At 39.8% G+C, this 21,584-nt stretch overlaps 1 protein-coding gene across 3 annotated transcripts in view; it reads left to right on the forward strand.

The window, feature by feature from the left end:
* Positions 1-18,657, forward strand: part of ELMOD2 (ELMO domain containing 2) — a 35,897-nt gene extending 17,240 nt beyond the window's left edge. For all 3 annotated transcript variants that reach the window (XM_073642080.1, XM_073642062.1, XM_073642071.1), the window contains exons 4-9: positions 872-969; positions 1,092-1,221; positions 2,489-2,622; positions 4,466-4,534; positions 5,231-5,364; positions 13,969-18,657. In XM_073642080.1, the coding sequence (XP_073498181.1) occupies positions 872-969; positions 1,092-1,221; positions 2,489-2,622; positions 4,466-4,534; positions 5,231-5,364; positions 13,969-14,108 (705 nt within the window). In that variant the 3' untranslated portion in view covers positions 14,109-18,657. The remainder of the gene's footprint in view (positions 1-871; positions 970-1,091; positions 1,222-2,488; positions 2,623-4,465; positions 4,535-5,230; positions 5,365-13,968) is intronic.
* Positions 18,658-21,584: the final 2,927 nt, after the last annotated feature.

Raw genomic sequence — 21,584 nt, forward strand, 5'->3', positions numbered from 1 at the left:
CACTACAGGGAAATTGAAGACTGCCAGGATATCCCACAGATTACAGCTAATTCCTGGGGGACCCAGCATGGGGATGATATGTAATTGTCCAATGTGAGAATATAATGATGAGATAAGTCATTTATATATGTGGGGCCTGTCTACTGGCCACCGAGATGTTTGGGGGGTTAGAGAGACTGGACATTTTGGATTTCAACATGCAAGATCCTTTGTTTCTGCCGTGAGATAAGTTGTGGCCTGTTACCATCTGGACATAAATGCTGTGTGTATTTCTGTAGTGGAGTCGCTGGAAATATCATGTGTAGATCATTAGCTGGATTTATGGAATAAATGGGTTCTAGTGACTACTTATTCTCTCTTATAGTATAACGTGAATGAGTAGTTCCTAAAGAGCTGGTGCCAAAATTGAGGATGAAGCGAAATTGACACCAAAGGTTCTCATACGAAATAAGGGAGCTGGGAAATCATGTTATTCAACAATATTTAGAAGCCACTTCAGCATTGTATTCTTCAAGTGAGCCGACAGGTGATACTAGATCTATGCCAGTCCTCAGACTTAATTATTGCCCTTTTTTCAATCCTCACATTTGAAAACAGGGCTGTATAATAGTAACATCTTGTTGCCTTACTCATGAAATACTGTACAGGGCTCCATCTGCCATATTGACAGTGCCAGGTGTTGGAGAGTCTATGGAGTGGGTTTAGCTGGACTTGCTTCATCTTTGTGGGGGTGTTGGGTATATCTGATATTAATAAGCTGTCCTAAAGCAAGACAACCCCTTTTAACATTTTACCGCAGAGTGAATGCCATAAAAACAATATCCTAAATATAATGAATGCTTTACATGTACTGACCTTTCAATTTTAACAGATACTGAGATGTGCTGTTAATATTGTTGAAAATGAAGTTGACAGATATGTGGCGGACATTGTAGAAGAAAAGAAAATTAATGTGGAAAAAGATAAAAGGTTCGTAGCCTGTACAGACCGCAAATACTTGTATGACAATTAGAATGACATTGTCTCTACTATATTAGGTACCGTGAAAAAAATCTTTGGCTTTAGTTAAAAATGTTCGCCTTTTCTTTCAGGATTCAGATAAACCTTAGGATATGCTTATTACAGATCTCTGGTTATAAGAAGCTATACTTTGATGTGGAGAGTGTAAGGAAACAGCCATATGACTCAGACAATCCTCAGCATGAGCAACAGCTGCTGGAAGTGAGTAACTTCTCATAGTCCATTTCTTGATCAAAACCAGCATAGTTGCTTCAAAACTTCAGCACATTAGTGACTCAGTGATCCCCATATCTGCTGATATATATACAGATATACTTTTCAGAATAGTTTGCGAACACTCTACCTTTCACCAAAGTTTTCACGTTGAACACAATGTAATAGTGGCTGCAGAGCAGAATAAAACATTTTTTTTTGTGTGTTTTTTTTTAATTCACCTCTCTACAAGTGGGCATTATCTGACAGTTTTCACTGAAGGCATGTTCTTTTTTTTTTTCCAATATGTGTTGCTGACCAATCAAAAGTAGGCAGCATGATACAGGAGGAAGAAGTACACGCCCCCAGTGAAAACTATCTGATAACACCTACTTGGACTTGACAAAAATTAACTCATTAGGGGCCAAAAACATTGCTGATATCTGTCATATCTCTGCAACGGAGAGGCGAACTGTGTCCAGTGAAAGACCCTCTTTAAGAGGATTCATGTGTGAATTGCTTCAAACTGATAATAAAAAAAACTTTTAAATTCTTTTGGAATAGCAGATCATTGGTTACACAGGTCTACAAAAAAAATTTTTTCAGGTGCCAAAGTTTTTTTAATGGATTTAGGGTATTTTGAGGGTGCTGAACTCAAAAATCCAATTGCTTTTCCTGAATTGGCTCTAGTTTTTGAGCTAATTCAGCCATGAAAATAATACATTCCCTCAATGCGACTTGTGTGTGAGAACAAATGCAATAGCTTTTGGTCTTTTGACTTTTTAACAGCATCTTAGGTAATGAAATATCCCATATAATTATTTTGTATTTCAATTTGTAGGATTACAATGCTATAAAAGCAACTTTTTGAAGCCAGAATTCTACTGTAATTATTCAATATCTCAGAAACTAGAGCCAATCTGGAAAAACTAAAGTCATATTCTTAATCACCATAAACTTAGTATAAAACTGTTAAGACATCGTTGGCACTGAAATCACTGTATACCAGTGTTATTATTACAGTGATCTAATGAAGGCCCCACCAGCTGAACATTACTGAAATATAAACAAAATGATGGAACCTAAATTGTTAGATTGTACAGTACTGCTTGTCACCAGTAGTCACTATTGGTCATCATTGTATAGCATTGGAAATATTCTCAATTAATTGAAACCAAAAGCAGTTACTAGTGAACACTAAATAGAGGCTGAAGTAGAATTGCATGTTTTATAGAAACAAAGGACCCTTTAATTACCAATGTAACTTTGTTTTCAGCTTTGGGACTTGCTAATGCCACACGAGAAGCTGAAGTCGAGAATCACTAAGCAGTGGGGTGATATTGGCTTTCAAGGTGATGATCCCAAGACAGATTTCCGTGGCATGGGCTTTCTGGGACTTTCCAATTTATTGTAGGTTCATAATTTTTCTGATTTTGATGTGTAATATTTAGGGTGATGATGGGCAATTTAAAGTCTACCTCTAATTATATAGGAAAACAATTATATTGTTGCAGTGAGCACAGAATAAAAATCAACAAATATGCAGAAAACTAGTTTCAGTCGTTCTGTGTATGACTTTATACTGAAGTTTAGTGGCAAAGTTGTGTCCAACTGCAATCAAAAATCCAGTAGGTTTGGATTTTTTACAACTGTGAAGTGTTTGGATCTGGTGTCACAATGCAACATTGTGCTCGTCATGCCATGTGACCAAAATCACTGTGTAACTGTAGCCTAAAAACAAGGCCGGCTTTAATTAGAAATCCTTTCAAATCTACATTCCGAAGAAGTTAGTAGAAGATGTCGTCTTCTGGGCGGACGCTATTTTTAATTGACTTTTAATGTGACCATGTGGTTCATGCGAAGAGATTTTCTCTTCTCCTTTCACAGCAAATACATTAAGCACGTGATTCTGATCAGTAAGCATGCCCAGCATTTACACTATGCGTAGGCACTTAGAGAATGGGGATCCTGGCAGTGATGTACACGTACTGCGTGCCCAAGCCCATGTGCTTGACTCTACATGGACTGTACTGGTCAGGTGCTAAATATTAGTGCGGGTGCAAGTCACTATTGGAAATGTAGTTTTGGACTCCCTGCTGGTGTTTTGACAAGTTTGAAAATAAATCAAGCGTTGTGCGCACCATTCCCATTTGCAATAGTAGATATTATTGTATTCTTTGTCTTCACCCATTCATGTATATTGTTTGCTGGTCCAGTGGTAGACTTGGTTACAATGACCTTTTGAAAGTGAAGAAAAATCTTTTCTGGTTGGATTCACATAGCTTTTTTATTTGTGTCCTTTTGGGGGCATCTCTATACAATGTACACTCAACATTTTGGTTGCATCACTTCTTTGGCACTTTGTAAAAGTGCATGTATAGCATGTTCCTCCATAGGCCTAAATAGGAATTTAAAGGAGTTTTCCAGGGAATATAAATTATTGCTGAAGTCCCTGGAGCACGGAGGTGGATCGGCCATGTTTTGGGGATGTGTGAGCTACAAAGGCACAGGAAACTTGGTAAAAGTTGAAGGAAAGATGAATGCTGCACATTATCAGCAAATACTGGAGGCAAATTTGCACTCATCAGCCTGGAAGCTGCGCATGGGACGTACTTGGACGTTCCAACATGGCAACGATCCAAAACACAAGGCCAAGTCGACCGGTCATTGGCTACAGCAGAACAAAGTGAAAGTTCTGGAGTGGCCATCTCAGTCTCCTGACCTCAATATCATTGAGCCATTCTGGGGAGATCTCAAGTGCGCAGTTCATGCTAGACAGCCCAGAAATTTACAGGAACTGGAGTCTTTTTGCCAAGAAGAATGGGCAGCTTTACCATCTGAGAAATTAAAGAACCTCATCCACAACTACCACAAAAGACTTCAAGCTGTCATTGTTGTTAGAGGAGGCAATACACGGTATTAAGAGCTGGGGTATGTGAACTTTTAATCAGGGTCATTTGGATGTTTTTGGTTGTCATTAAGATTTAAAAAGAGAAAACACAGTAGTTTGACAATAAATGGCTTCACCCAACCAATAACCATGAGTAGAGAAAAAGATTTTTTGTTATCATTCATATTCTCTGAAACAAGGCCAAGAAAGGAAAAATTCTGCCAGGGTATGTAAACTTTTATAGCGGAGCCTTGTTCAGATAAAAGTTTTTGAACAACGTTGAACCCTAAATACACATAGACCCTTGTACTTTTAATATGTAATAACCTCCTTGTTTTTTTTTCGAATTTTATTTTCTTGTAGGTATTTTAGTAGAAATTACACAGAGGAATCTCGTTTATTACTGTCTCATTCCAATCATCCAAAAATTGGGTAAGTCTATTAAAAAGTAACCTCTTTTCAGATACTGGTATATGTTGACACCTGTAGTAAAAATGAACCACAAACCATGGTTAATTTCTGTCCTTACAAAGAAATAATATATGTGTCAATGGAGTAGCCAGAGAAATGCTGATCATTTGATCAGCTGACAAGTATGTTGTGTCGCTGCTCAGCTTCAAGTGGTTTCATTAGGACCTCAACATTGATGGTTTAGGATAGGCCTTCAATATTTGATCGGTGAGTGTGAAACTTTTGAGATTTCTGTCAATCTGTGTATTGAAGAGGCATTGGGTCGTTTATACTGGCAAAGCTGCTTCTCTGTACTGGTAATGCTTGGAATACAGCATGGCTCTTGCCTGTCTAAACAAGTCCTGAAGGCTGTGGTCATTAAACATTGATGATCTATCCTTGAGTAAGTCATGAATGTTACAGTCCGAGAGGACTCCTTAATTTGGTTATAAAGGATTACAAAATATTAATTTATGATTTTGCTATATTATGATTAAACATGATGTGGGGTAAATCATATTTTTTTTTTCCGCAGTACATATTTTCCTTCATTGTGACTAGATGCATCTTCTGAACTAACTCCTTGGTGTTATCCATAGGGTCTGCTGGCATCTGATAGTTCTTATTTTTTCAGCAATTAGATGCATATGTGATAATTAATGAGGCTGTGTTTTACAGGTATTCCTATGCTATTGTTGGCATCAATCTGACAGAAATGGCATACAGTTTACTCAAGAGTGGCGCTCTGAAGTCTCACTTTTATAATATGGTTCCTGGGTTCCCGGAGATTAAATGCTTTCATCGGTTTTTTTGTAAGTTGTTTTTTTGTGTTTAATATTATTTATTACTTAGCATTGTATGCAATATATTCGTATACTGTGTGTATATGCATCTATACTTATTTGCATATATATATATACAGTACAGACCAAAAGTTTGGACACACCTTCTCATTTAAAGATTTTTCTGTATTTTCAGGACTATGAAAATTGTACATTCACACTGAAGGCATCAAAACTATGAATTAACACATGTGGAATTATATACTTAACAAAAAAGAGTGAAACAACTGAAAATATGTCTTATATTCTAGGTTCTTCAAAGTAGCCACCTTTTGCTTTGATGACTGCTTTGCACACTCTTGGCATTCTCTTGATGAGCTTCAAGAGGTAGTCACCGGAAATAATTTTCACTTCACAGGTGTGCCCTGTCAGGTTTAATAAGTGGGATTTCTTGCCTTATAAATGGGGTTGGGACCATTAGTTGTGTTGTGCAGAAGTCTGGTGGATACACAGCTGATAGTCCTACTGAATAGACTGTTAGAATTTGTATTATGGCAAGAAAAAAGCAGCTAAGTAAAGAAAAATGAGTGGCCATCATTACTTTAAGAAATGAAGGTCAGTCAGTGCGAAAAATTGGGAAAACTTTGAAAGTGTCCCCAAGTGCAGTTGCAAAAACCATCAAGCGCTACAAAGAAACTGGCTCACATGAGGACCACCCCAGGAAAGGAAGACCAAGAGTCACCTCTACTTCTGAGGATAAGTTTATCCGAGTCACCAGCCTCAGAAATCGCAGGTTAACAGCAGCTCAGATTAGAGACCAGGTCAATGCCACACAGAGTTCTAGCAGCAGACACATCTCTTACAACAACTGTTAAGAGGAGACTTTGTGCAGCTGGCCTTCATGGTAAAATAGCTGCTAGGAAACCACTACTAAGGACAGGCAACAAGCAGAAGAGACTTATTTGGGCTAAAGAACACAAGGAATGGACATTAAACCAGTGGAAATCTGTGCTTTGGTCTGATGAGTCCAAATTTGAGATCTTTGGTTCCAACCACCGTGTCTTTGTGCGACGCAGAAAAGGTGAACGGATGGACTCTACAACAGGACAATGACCCCAAACACACCTCCAGGCTGTGTAAGGGCTATTTGACCAAGAAGGAGAGTGATGGGGTGCTACGCCAGATGACCTGGCCTCCATAGTCACCAGACCTGAACCCAATCGAGATGGTTTGGGGTGAGCTGGACCGCAGAGTGAAGGCAAAAGGGCCAACAAGTCCTAAGCATCTCTGGGAACTCCTTCAAGATTGTTGGAAGACCATTTCCGGTGACTACCTCTTGAAGCGCATCAAGAGAATGCCAAGAGTGTGCAAAGCAGTCATCAAAGCAAAAGGTGGCTACTTTGAAGAACCTAGAATATAAGACATATTTTCAGTTCTTTCACACTTTTTTGTTAAGTATATAATTCCACATGTGTTAATTCATAGTTTTGATGCCTTCAGTGTGAATGTACAATTTTCATAGTCATGAAAATACAGAAAAATCTTTAAATGAGGTGTGTCCAAACTTTTGGTCTGTACTGTGTATATATATATATATATATATATATATATATATATATACATATACATATACAGGGTGGTCCAAAACTAGGTGGACAGAAAGTGTAATAAGGTTATGAAGGGGGAGATTTACCAAACATGGTGTAAAGTGAAACTGTCTCAGTTGCCCTTTGCAACCAATCAGATTCCACTTTTCATTTCTCAGAAAGTTTATAGTCGAAAACCAAAAAGTGTCAGTGATTTGAAAAATTACATAAGAGATGCATTTCCAGAAATTAATACCCAAAGAGACTTGTGCAAAATAAGTTTGTCGAAGCGTAAGAGGCAGACTTCAAAGCTGTGCAAATTGGAATGGAAAACAGTTTGAGCACCTGCGTTGATAAAATTTAAAGGCTTTTGTATTATTGTTCAGAATAAAATGTAATTGTCAATGTTATGCTTGTGTTAGTAAATATAATTTTATATATAAATCAAAATAAATCTTATTATTTTCTGTCCACTTACTTTTGGACCACCCTGTATATATACATATAACCCCATATTTGTGGTTTTCCTGAAGAGAACTGTAACTCCTAGCATGTCATGCAGCTCCTATGGCATGCTGGGAGTTATAGTTCACCACAGCGGTAGTGTTTTGCTGTGTGCACTTAAACTTAATCTACAGTATAATGCTTGCCTCACTGTTTCTTGTCTGGACCGCGCTAGGCAGGGAGCGGTGGGGTCGCACTGCAGGGAGATGGATCACGGAACAGGAATCAACAGCGCTGTCATGAATTCATTATGGCCATGTTAGACAGGAGTTAGTGGGCGGCCTCCGGTCCAGAACACGTGTTGCAGTGACGTTACAAAGAGGCAGGGCCGGGGAGACTGCGCGCTGTGCTGTTCTGTGTTGCCCCGGCCCTGCCTCTTTTGTAACGTCACTGCAGTGCAGCACGTGTTCTGGACCGGAGACTGCCCACTTTCTCCAGTCTAACACGGCCATAGTGAATTAATGGCGGCGCCGCTGATTTTGTTATGTGAACCTTCTTGCGATCTTCCTGCCTTGCGACCATGCTCCCTTCAGTGCGACCACGCTGCCACTGCTGCCTCCACCTTACACCACACAGTAAGCTCTATAAAAACTATATGTGGACTACATTCGAACCATAAGACGCACCCCCTTTTCCCCAAAAAATTTTGGGGGAAAAAAGTGCGTCTTATAGTCCGAAAAATACGGTATACAGTGAAGGAAATAAGTATTTGATCCCTTGCTGTTTTTGTAAGTTTACCCACTGACAAAGACATGAACAGTCTCTAATTTTAAGGGTAGGTTAATTTTAACATTGAGAGAGAGAATATCCAAAAAAAAAAATCACATTGTATAAATTAGATAAATTTATTTGCATTTTGAAGTGAGAAATAAGTATTTGATCCCCTACAAATCATTATGAGTTCTGGCTCTTACAGACCAGTTAGACGCTCCTAATCAACTCGTTACTTGCATTAAAGACAGCTGTCTTACATAGTTACTTGTATAAAAGACTCTTGTCCTCAGACTCAATTAATCAGTCAGACTCTAACCTCTACAACATGGGCAAGACCAAAGAGCTTTCTAAGGATGTCAGGGACAAGATCATAGACCTGCACAAAATGTAATGGGCTACAAAACCATAAGTAAGACGCTGGGTGAGAAGGAGACAACTGTTGGTGCAATAGTAAGAAAATGAAAGAAATTCAAAATGACTGTCAATAGACATCGATCTGGGGCACCATGCAAAATCTCACCCTCTGCGGTATCTTTGATCATGAGGAAGGTGATAGATCAGGCTAAAACTACACAGGGGGAACTTGTTAATGATCTCAAGGCAGCTGGGACCACAGCCAAGAAAACCATTGGTAACACATTACGCCTTAAAGGTTTAAAATCCTGCAGTGCCCGCAAGGTCCCCCTGCTCAAGAAGGCACATGTGCAGGCCCGTCTGAAGGTTGCCAATGAACACCTGGATAATTCTGTGAGTTATTGGGAGAAGGTGCTATGGTCAAATGAGACAAAAATTGAGTTCTTTGGCATTAAATCAACTCGCCGTGTTTGGGGGAAGAAGAAGGATGAGTACAACCCTAAAAACATCGTCCTAACCGTGAAGCATGGTGGGAGAAATATTATACTTTGGGGGTGCTTTTCTGCAAAGGGGATATGACGACTGCACTTTTTCTGGCTTTTTCTGCTATGAAGCTGTTTCATAATTTACAATAGAAGTGAATAAAACACCACAGATAAGCTTGGACGTCTTTTTAAGCATTTTGTAAGTATTTTTTAGACGTTTCATACTGCTGTATGCTGGGGCTGCATCTAAGATTGTGCTACAGTGAGTGAAAGGTTTAGGATCTCCTCCTCTCTTCCCAAGTATACAATGTCAATTTCTTCTATAAAAAATATACATGTATACAGTAACCACACCCCCTTGTCACTCAATGCTTAGGTGCCAGCAGAGTAACTAGATTACAATTATTTTGATTTTAAATAGGTTCCCCATTGCCCACCCCTCTCCACACTCAACCTGTCATCATTCCACAGCAGAGTTTCCTTCCCCCTTTCCCACTCGTCATTCTGTGGCACCCCTACCCCCTGTCATTATCTCTTTCTCAAATCATTTTTAGCACATACACAGAAAGGGTTTAATATACTGTATGTACATATACAAGTATGATATTATATACACACATTTTATACAAACAAATGTATGATTTTATGTATATACACACACAATTATACACAGTTACTCTCAGTTGGGCCCAGCAGCCCCCTAACCATAATATCCGTAGTCACTAGGTTCACTTTCCTTTCCCAAAGTCACAGCAGCCAATATAATCCCTCATAGTGGTTACAGGCAGCCTCCTCCCTATACGTGTCACAAGCAGCACAATGGCTCAGTGGTTAGCATGGCAGCCTTGTGGCGCTGGGGTCCTGGGTTCAAATCCCACCAAGGACAACATCTGCAAGGAGTTTGTATGTTCTCCCCGTGTTTGCGTGGGTTTCCTCGGTTCTCCCCAGGTTCTCCGGTTTCCTCCCACACTACAAAGACATACTGATAGGGAATGTAGATTGTGAGCCCCAATGGGGACAGTGCTGATAATGACTGTAAAGCGCTGTGGAATTAATGGCGCTATATAAGTGAGTAAAATAAATAAATAAATAGTAGCCTGCAAAGAGTAACAACCCTGCAGTTGTCAGCTAAATATACACACAGACTTCCTCCCTCCATGTGTACCCTCCTGCAGCCTGTGCTGTACCTGTGTGCCCCACCTCAGCATTCAGGTCACACAAGCTTGGAGCAGAGCCAAGGGTGAGAGAGATGCCGCCAGCCAATCAGCGCTCAGCTGCCTGCCTGCTCAGCGCTGATAGGCTGAACAGAGAAACATCTGCCCCCGAGCAGCAGGGACGGAAGCTGCCTGGGGTCAGTGATTAGTTTGTCCATCTGTGCGGCTGCCAGTACAGCCCTAAACATTGCAAAGAAGGCCAGCCTGTGGAGAACATGCCCTCCTGCCCCTCCCCCACAGCCCAGCACCATGAATTGATTAGCTTAGTGATGCTCAGTAACAGAAGTATAGACGAGCACAGAGGCTGCGGTGCACGACGGAGGCATGCTGCCTGCTTCTCTTGTGACTGCGGAAGTAGTCGCGCTCTTTCCTCACTCAGGTAGCCTACTGGTTCTGTGTGGCTCCTCACTGAAGAATTAGGGTCACAGAGAAGGGGAAATATTGGGCCTTGCCCTACCGTGGTCTCCTATATTATCCCTGCCTTCCAGCGGAGGTTGGCACCCTAATATTACTTAGTATATATTTAGGGCATAATAGGGCCAGGGAGGGAAAGTCGACGAGGAGCAGGGGCGCCACATCGCAATATTAGGGTTCCAACCTCTGCTGGAAGGAGACCATGGTAGGGCAAGGCCCAGTATTTCCCCTTCTCTGTGACCCTAATTTTTCTGTGAAGCCCCTCCTTTTTACTAAAGTTTAAATAAAATGTTGTATGCTGTACGTGGGTCTTTTTTTAGTTTATGATTGATGTAAGTTTTGCGACCCTTATTTATCGAGTCTAGTTTACGTTCTGTGTGGGTCCCCCAGCACCTTCTGGGCCCGGTCACACTCCCACTCCTTGCGAACTCCTTGCAATTGTTATGCCCCTGATGGTTTTCAACATTTCTGGAGATGTTTTAGCTCAGCTTTCATAAAATAACCCTCTAAAATGTAACCTTTATTCTAAAAACAATATATACCAAACTAACGATAACTAGACACTTCGATATATCTTAGATGAATACATAAAGTAAATGCGTATTTCCACAGGAAAAATTATTACCAAATTATGCCCAAGAATATAACCTGTATCTTTCCCTAGATAGTCCAGCCCTACTGACCTGCGGAGGTTGGCACCGTATTAATCATGCAAATGACGCCCCCGCTCAGCGACGTCTGACCTATTAATTGCTAACTATAAACGATATTAATTTAGCCGGATGATATATAAACCCAGAAACTCAACATAGGGCAATAAATTAGTGCTTTTCATATGTCGCTCATGTCAGGTGACTTAAAAGGGCATAAATAAAATAGCAAGAAATTTAAACAAGTTTAATTATTTGCTTCTCTTGCTATATATAACCTCTAATGTTTTAGCTCACCCTGCCCCTCCTGGTAATGCCCCCATCCTCCTCAGAATGTTCACTTTTGGGCAGATTTTAGATAACCCTCCACCTTTCAGTTCTGTATTTGCCCAGGGAACCAGAATGCTCCTGTGAGAGTTGTTCCCCTGTGCTCATAGCCATCTGGTCCCTTGACTAATAAATTAGCAGGAGCTATGTATAAAGAAAGCCATTAAAGGAAAGTAACCCCGTGATTGCCACCTCATAGATTAGGCAGGATTGGCACACATTGACACAGCATAAATCCAAGTATACATATATATTGGACCCTTGGATGTCCTGCACCCATGCATGAATGACATGTTTACAGTGTTGCTCCCTCCTCTTTGTTCCAGTAGCCACACATAGTTCTGCTCCTTATCTACACATGACGGCTTTTTCTAAAAAGCCACTTAAAATAGATGGGTGTATTTTAATTTCTTTGAGAGTATATAACCTAAATAAACATATTTTGGGCATTGGGGGTGAATGGAGCAGATTCTGGAGTTAGCACCGATTGATGCTGTTTAACCACTGAAATGTCTGCGGATTTTCCGTATCTAATGCAAGTCTATGGGGAAATCTCAGCGTACCTGCAAGAGAAATTGATATTTTACAGATTTGAAACACGTACCGCAGGTCAGTTTATGGTGCGTGTAAAAAAGAGAAAAAAAAAAATCACCGTGACATGAAATTTCTATAAATCCCAGCCACTTTGCTGGAACTGTAAGACGCTGCATTTTTGCTGCATCAAAAACTGTGTAAAAATGTATTATGGGCACACAGCCTAATTGATTCGATGTAGGTGAGTGTAAGGGAATCCTCGCCCATCATCCACCTAAAAGAATGTGGAAAAAATCCCCACTAAGTTTAAATTGCCACTTTTTTCCTAAATAAAAAAGCATATTTGGTACCGCCATCTTTCAAAATGTAAAATTATTTAACCCATTATTTAAATGCCGTGAAGAAAAAGAATCAAAACGCGAGTTTTGTTTTTCAATCACTGAAGAAAACAAAAGTCAAATGCACCCCAAAATAGTTGTAATAAAATAGACAACTAGCCTGCCATAAACAAGCTCTCATACACATCAAAATGTTATGGGTTTTAGAAATTGGTGGGAAAAAAAAACATTTTTTTGTGTGGTCACAAACTTTTGAAGTTTTCGAAAGCAGTAAAATATATAGAAATCTATATAAATTTAGTATTGCCGTATTCACACTGAGTTGGAGAGTTACCAGAGTTACAAATTGGCAGGTCATTTTTACTGCACAATGAATATCGTAGAAACAAAACACAAAAAAACAATGGCGTTAATTTTCATCATTTCACTCCGCTTTTTTTTCCCCACTTTACAGAACATCTTATGATAATGTGAATGGTGTCTTTAAAAACTACAAGCCATCCTATGAATAACAAGCCCTCATATGGCTATGTATATAGAAAGAGAAAGTTGTAGAAGTTTTGGAAGTAGGGGGGGATGAAAGTACAGAAAGGAAAACCGGATTAGTCAGAAAGGGGTTAGACAATATTTTCTTTTCTTATTCCACCTCCATCAGCCTAAGGATGTTTTTAATTACTTCTCGATTTCCATCTGCCCTTCAAAGATGTAGGTTTTTAGCCCGGGAGACGCATGTTTCATAAAGGTTTAGAGTCTTGTTGAGGTTGGTGAGCAAACATAAATTGACCAATTTACACTAAGGGTCCAATTCATTATTGCATTTGCGCCTGCTTTTTGTCACATTTTAGGTGTTTTGCGCTCTTTTTTTATTTTTTCCATGCACCAAATTGATTGTCTCGATTTTCCTCTTTTTTTTTTTCTGTGGTCATGATTTAGGTTTTCCAGATGTCTTCACCTTAGTCATCATTTGAGACTTTTCAAAAAGGTTGCAAAATGTGGCGCATATGTACTTCAGACCCACCCTGGAGTCTTTTTAGCTATGCCATACATTTTCTGCAACATTTTTTAAAAAAGATGCACTTTTTTGTTCTAAAAGTCTGAAAAATGAATAAAGACCGAAAAAAAACAAAAAAAATATTTTGACTTTGCACAAAATTCATGAACTGTGTGCACCCTTTTCATGGTTTTGGGACATTAAACTTCAGTGAATACCACAAGATGAAAAATAAAAAAAGATAAGTGACTGTAAAACAAAAAACACAAAACAATTGATAAATCGGGCCTCAGTACCTTCATTTTATGAGTTTATTCCATATGGCAGTAGTGCAGTCTGCATATGTCGTGGCACATACGAGGTGCTGCTATATTCTTTGGTTTGCATATAGTGCAATCATTGCAGCATGCATCTATGCACACTTCCAGGAGGTACTGGTCATTTTTTTTTTTTTTTTTGCAATATTTTATCTTATAGCACTTAAAGTGTATCTGACATTAATGCTTTCTAATTTTGGTTTCAGGCTATCTTCTGTATGAATTTGACAAGTTCTGGTTTAAAGAAGAACCTGAGAGTATTATGCATTTCAACCAGTACAGAGAAAAGTTCCATGATCAGATCAAGCATCTCCTCAGTGACCCTGATGTCATATTGACTCTTTAACAGCACTTACATAAATTATGATTATGTATCCGAGGCACTGGCTATCTTGAATTATCTTGAATTATTTAATGAAAATGTCCTTTGTGTTGTTTTCATCAATGTGTATACTTGTTTTACTAAGGCTGATTGACAATCAGATTCTCTGTATGTTTGTATGAAAATTTGGCAAAGTCATTATCACCGGAATGGGTTTGCCCACCACTCCCGAGTTAACCTGCACTTCATCTCTCTCGTGGTCTGATGCTATAAATGAACATTATTTTTGGAGTGCTAATAGGGACGTCTTTCATGTGTATGGGGCACAGTTTACTGCAGAGAACTGTTCATTTTTCCCTAGTAACATTATATAGAAGTTTATCAACCCATCAGATTTTTTCCAATTGAGTCTGATCCTTCATGTCAGATGGGGAACCTCTCACACCCAATAATGCTATTATCTGCAGGTTAATAGTGTTGGAAAGGTGCCTGCCGCTGTACTGAAAATGCGGGACCTGGGAGAAAATGAACTTTATTCCTCCTGGTAGCCGCCGGCTTTCAGTCATACAGGCATGCTAGGGTGGTTTCAGTCACTCCTCAGTACACAGTGATCAATAGCTGTAAGTACACCCTGGGACTTTATTTCACAGCCGGATCTGCTGTGTATCACTGTAGAGTCCGCTGTCAGTCAAGGTGCCAGGGCGTGCTTACAGCCGTCACTCTCAGTGCTGTGAATGGTGTCTGTATGGTGCCGGCACGCCTCTAAAACTAAAAAACCGGCGGCTCCCGGCAGGAATACAGTTCATTTTTTTCTGGGAACCGCGCTTTCAGTACAGCGTCCTTTCTAACACAATTAACCTGCAAATTAACCCCATATCTGCAGGTTAATAGTGTTATCGGACGTCACATGTTCCCTATCATGCCCAGCAGTAATCTCTCTAGTCCATTAGCATTCTGAATTCAGGCTTCAAAAAAGGATTGTATGTTTTCCAAGGGTTATGTGTCCGTTTCATGTTAGTAGTGGTCTCCAAGCTGTTTTGCAGTACTTGTTGCAGTTTCATCTGAATGAAATGAAATCTCACCAAGACGTTTCTTCTGGTTTTGGTGGGCTCAATCCTATGAAGGAGTGGATGAGGTCTGGATAGCGTACATGCAATGAAAGAGCTCTAGGACAACCAGTACATTTGAAATCAATATCAGAGGATCTGTTTATGTAAAATTCCCATTTCAAAGAGTTTTATTTTTTTCTGAATGTGCTAACTTTATATCCTTTATATTTCCATTCATGGACACATACCTCAAACTACTCTAATGGTTATGATGTAGTTAAAAGCAGAGACCACCTTTAAAGAAGTACTTGTAAGAAATCTTTAATAATAACACAAAAGTATTTGAATATGTTTTATGTCTTTAGTTTAAAAATGGCCTTTCATCTTCTGGAAAACCCCTTGAAGTAGTATGGAAAGCACTGGTCATTTGAAAAAAGGGAGACTGGAGTCAAGCTTGCTCTAGGCAGCAGTCTAGATTTACTATTTGCTCCTTAATTGGGTGATACCATTGTGAGGAGTCAGGCTGTGAGTGTGCAGCATGTAAGCACAATAGACATCTGTGCTGCTGCCTCACTTCATACTCCGTGTAGTTACATATGTAGCAATAGAAGATGGGTTCCTGTGTATTCTGGAGCAGGAGAAGGCTAGAAGCAGCAGCATAAGAGATAACCCTGCCACAGCCTTAATAATTTTATTTATATAGTTCCAACATCCTTCACAGCACTCTCGTAGTGTGGAGTTATTCCTGTGAGGGAATAACCATATTCAGGCAACTGTGTCCCCTCTTCTACAGTAGCAGAATGACCTTGGACAAGCAACTGTGTCCTCTTCTACCAAACTAATTAAATTTTTTAGCAGTACCATAGCTATGTTCACTACCTTGTCCATTGTGATGCACTCATGAATTAATTCACTTTTTTTATTGAGAAAGGTAGGAGAGTAGATTTTCCCATTGTCGTCTATGGATCTGAGTTCTACAATATCTGGGCACAAAGCTACTCTTACCACCAAATGTAAAAAACAGCCCCTTTGTATCTCCGACCTAAGGAGGCAATTTCACTGGATTTTTATTTCCTTCTGCTAAACTTAAATTAAAATCAGTGTCCCTGTAATAGTGGGAAAAACATTTGATCTGCTATGAAGAAAGGTTTTAGTGTCTTATTTTCTGTTTGTTTTTTTTCTCAGAACCAATGGGCTTTCTTAAGCTCAATCTAATCTTTAATGGTTGAGTGCTGTCCATTGCTGGCAGTGCGTTTAAATATTTAACTTTTTGACATTATTACACTACTAATTCCTTGTACGATTACTAGCCATTGTGTGCATTTCAAAATATTTTTCTTACAAAGTTGTCTGTGTTTTAGGTGAACTGTAATTATTGCCTCCAAAATATGGGATAGTTTATTGTTTTTTGTCCAACAGCTCTTGCCCTGCACTGTTTTTAGAGGGGGGAGGCGGAAGGACCACTACAAGAGCTGCCTGGCAGTACCTGTCTTCCCTAGAAACAAAAGGATCGGGCATTTAAAATTCCGTCATCTGTTGGGAGAGTTAGGTTCTTCCCATACACATCAGATGGTCGGCTAAAATCTGGCAGATTCGGATGACTTATTCCATCACTTCTAATTACCGAGAGGCCATTGCTTACTTTTTCTTTAAAGATCAAAAGTTATTGGGCTTGCTTAATGTTTAGACCCTGAGATCAGACCTCTGCACTATTTGGTGCTTGACCTAGTAATAAAGATCTAGCCTATAGACAGCCTCCTGAGGTCTTTGGAGAGTGGCATAGTCCCTTCTCCCCTAATAACTGAAAAGTTGAAAAGTGCAAATCAAAAATTGCTTTAATATTTTTCACAACAATTTACAATCCAACCTCAATATTTCTTGAGATTCAGAAGTCAATTCAGTCTCTTGTTATTAAAGGCCTTGTTCTGCTGTCTTAGTTTGTGTTCCAAATCTAGACGTGTAGATGACTAGATTTTTTTTTAGAACAATATCTGTGGCGATGCAATCTGGTTCGCTAACATCTACAACAATGACCATAAATTCATTTTGATAATATGTTACAGATTTCCCTGGAACTGTTAGCTACAGTGTTAGAAATATTAGTTTCAATCACGTATGTTTTAGTCCATGTTTCTGGAGAAGGAGGCTTCTAAAGATAGTTACCAGTACTCAATGATTGAGGGCTCAGAGCTGGACTGCTATTGGGCTTTCACAGGAACCGAATTTTACAAATATATTTTCATAGTTGTAAAACTTTGTAGTCCTCCCTACCTGGATTGTATTTTTACAAAATATTTTGGCAAATAGTGTAAAAAGCATGAATAAAATATATACATAAAATGAGGCCTAGACTGAGGAATATTTTACCTTTGAGACATTACCAGTTCACACTTGCAGTCCAATGCAACCAATCTCTGCAAAGAAACAGATTAGTCAAGATGAAGGGTTCATCTCAGCAGCATAATTTTCAATGAAAAAGAAGTATTTTAAAACCATTTGTTTCAGTTCTGCTCCTCTTAACTCCTCTGTGTAGAGCCTTTTTGTTGCATTTACAGTAGATTTCTTAGAGATTCTGCTGGTCACTGTGTATCTTGTGCTTGAACTATATATCCACATAGACAATTTTTTTCTTCACTACCAGAATACTTTTATACCTATAGTAAACTTTTTTTTTTTCTAAGCTTCTGAGTTTTTGTTTGTTTCCTTTTTTTCTTATTAGCTGAGGATAATGTTGAATAAATTTGTGTTATGTTTTACGAATGTTCAAATTGCTGAGGAGGGATTCTGCTTGTCATGGTTTTAGTTGGCAAGTATAAATGTGGCCACCAGAGAGCACACCATCTGTATTTCAGCTAGTGCAGATGGATACAGACTGGTTCCACATTGCAAAACTGCAATAGATGGAATATAACAATCGGTAGTCAAGAAGCTTGTTGCCTTCACTGTGACAATGTAAACATTCTATTAAACATTTGAGATTATTGTTTTGTGAATGTAGTGGTGGGGCCTGACATTTTCTTATACTTTTCTTGTTTTTCTGGGTTATGTTGGTCATTACATTGAAACCTGATTTAAGCACCACTCCAGCGTGGTTTTTTTTTTTTTTCAGCGCTAGAATGGTGCAACTAACCCAAATTCCCTGCTATAATGTGTTACCTAGAGAAATAGGGGAAATAAGGGAGCACAATCTAAGCGTAGTATTAGTGAGTGTAACCAGAGTAAGGCGAGAGGAGATTTTGCTCACCTTGTGAAGTTGTTCAAGCTGGCACAACTCTGAAAAGGGCGAATATTCAGTATTAATCCTTGGTGGTGGTTTGCTGTCAACATGGTTGCCGTGGACAATACATTGTACATTGTGGAGTACTAGAAGAGACAAAAACCAAGATATGGGCGCTCCCAATCTTATACCAGGGTTCAAAAAATCGGTGTTTGGTAAAAGTATTTTATTTATAAAATAAGAGCCTCTGTTGAGGAGGATATTAGAAATTATATATTGCATAAATAAAGACCATATAAAAACACAACGCGTTTCAGCTATCCAGCTTTCATCAGGTGTATATTTGGTATGATCCACAAAACCTTTTTATACCCTTCACAACTGTTGGAAGAGGGCAGACTGATAGAATTGCTTGTGTGTGGCAATTCGTCATTATTATTGATTTATTCTATTCTGTCCACAGTATTTCTGCCGATGCTTGTGTGTGGTAATATATCACCATTCACTGACAAGTAATACAGGTGGATGGAGAATGGAGGAAGTAAAATCTATCAATTAGCAAATCTATCAATTCTAACACTAATGAAGGGTTTACAGTGGGTACGGAAAGTCTTCAAATTTTTTCACTTTGTTTCATTGCAGCCTTTTGGTAAATTCTAAAATGTTCATTTTTTTTCTCATTAAAGTACGCTCTGCACCCCATCTTGACTGAAAAAAAAAGAAATTGTAGAAATTTTTGCAATTTTATTAAAAAAGAAAATCTGAAATATCACATGGTCATAAGTATTTAGACCCTTTGATCAGTATTGAGTAGAAGCACCCTTTTGAGCTAGTACAGCCATGAGTCTTCTTGGGAATGATGCAACAAGTTTTTCACACCTGGATATGAGGATCCTCTGCCATTCTTCCTTGCAGATAGTCTCCAGTTCCGTCAGGTTGGATGGTGAATGTTGGTGGACAGCCATTTTCACGTCTCTCCAGAGATGCTCAATTGGGTTTAGGTCAGGGCTCTGGCTGGGCCAGTCAAGAATGGTCACAGAGTTGTTCTGAAGCCACTGCTTTATTATTTTAGCTGTGTGCTTAGGGTCATTGTTTTGTTGGAAGGTGAACCTTCGGCCAAGTCTGAGGTCCAGAGCACTCTGGAAGAGGTTTTCATCCAGGATGTCTCTGTACTTAGCCGCATTCATGTTTCCTTCAATTGCAACCAGTCGTCATGTCCCTGCAGCTGAAAAACACCGCCATAGCATGATGCTGCCACCACTATGTTTCACTGTTGGGATTGTACTGGGCAGGTGATGAGCAGTGCCTGGTTTTCTCCACACATGCCACTTAGAATTATCACCAGAAAGTTCTATCTTCGTCTCATCAGACCAGAGAATCTTGTCTGTGAGTCCTTCATGTGTTTTTGAGCAAACTCTATGCGGGCTTTCATATGTCTTGCACTGAGGAGAGGCTTCCGTCGGGCCACTCTGCCATAAAGAACCGACTGGTGGAGGGCTGCAGTGATAGTTGACTTTGTGGAACTTTCTCCCATCTCCCTACTGCATCTCTGGAGCTCAGCCTCAGTGATCTTGGGGTTCTTCTTTACCTCTCTCACCAAGGCTCTTCTCCCACGATTGCCCAGTTTGGCTGGATGACCAGGTCTAGTAAGACTTCTGGCGGTCCCAAACTTCTTCCATTTAAGGATTATGGAGGCCACTGTGCTCTTAGGAACCTTGAGTAATGCAGAAATTCTTTTGTAACCTTGGCCAGATCTGTGCCTTGCCACAATTCTTTCTCTGAGCTCCTTGGGCAGTTCCTTTGAGCTCATGATTCTCATTTGGTCTGACATGCACTGTGAGCTGTGAGGTCTTATGTAAACTGGTGTGTGCCTTTCCAAATCATGTCCTATCAGTTTAATTAAACACAGCTGGACTCCAATAAAGGAGTAGAACCATCTCATGGAGGATCACAAGGAAATGGACAGCATGTGACTTAAATAGCATGCCTCTGCAAGATGCTGTGGTAGCCATGCTGGTTCAGTATGCCTTCAATTTTGAATAAATCCCCAACAGTGTTACCAGCAAAGCACCCCCACACCATCACACCTCCTCCTCCATGCTTCACGGTGCGAACCAGGCATGTAGAGTCCATCCGTTCACCTTTTCTGAGTCGCACAAAGACACGGTGGTTGGAACCAAAGATCTCAAATTTGGACTCATCAGACCAAAGCACAGATTTCCACTGGTCTAATGTCCATTCCTTGTGTTCTTTAGCCCAAACAAGTCTCTTCTGCTTGTTAGCAGTGGTTTCCTAGCAGCTATTTTACCATGAAGGCCTGCTGCACAAAGTCTCCTCTTAACACAATTTTTCGCACTGACTGACCTTCATTTCTTAAAGTAATGATGGCCACTCGTTTTTCTTAACGTAGAATTTGTATTATGGCAAGAAAAAAGCAGCTAACAGTCTATTCAGTAGGACTATCCGCTGTGTATCCACCAGACTTCTGCACAACACAACTGATGGTCCCAACCCCATTTATAAGGCAAGAAATCCCACTTATTAAACCTGACAGGGCACACCTGTGAAGTGAAAACCATTTCCGGTGACTACCTCTTGAAGCTCATCAAGAGAATGCCAAGAGTGTGCAAAGCAGTCATCAAAGCAAAAGGTGGCTACTTTGAAGAACCTAGAATATAAGACATATTTTCAGTTGTTTCACACTTTTTTGTTAAGGATATAATTCCACATGTGTTAATTCATAGTTTTGATGCCTTCAGTGTGAATGTACAATTTTCAAAGTCATGAAAATACAGAAAAATCTTTAAATGAGAAAAAGGTGTGTCCAAACTTTTGGTCTGTACTGTAAGGCTATGTGCCCACGATGCAGAAATGAAGCAGAAAATTTCTGCAGCATTTCTGCATCTCCCTGGCAGAAAAAAACGCATGCAGATTGTGCATGCGTTTTTCCTGCAGAATACATGCGAATCCACATGCGTTTCCGCATGCAGATTGACAAGCGCTTTCATAGCATCACTTGGAAAGTGCTTGACAACTAGGTCACACTGTATAAATCCATGCAAACAGCATGGATTTATACAGTGTGAACCGTAAAAATGAAAACAAATAAAGCTATACTCACCCCCGATGCCCCGGTGTGGCTGCAGCGCTCGTTCCTGTCTGGTTCCCGGCTGCCGGCATATCGCGAGACAGAGCGGAGAAGGGCCTGCGGTCACATGACTGTGACGTCACCGA

This window comes from Phyllobates terribilis, unplaced genomic scaffold, assembly GCF_046119375.1.
Source record: "Phyllobates terribilis strain yellow unplaced genomic scaffold, ASM4611937v1 Scaffold_1__5_contigs__length_1240528914, whole genome shotgun sequence".
NCBI classification, from domain to species: domain Eukaryota; kingdom Metazoa; phylum Chordata; class Amphibia; order Anura; family Dendrobatidae; genus Phyllobates; species Phyllobates terribilis.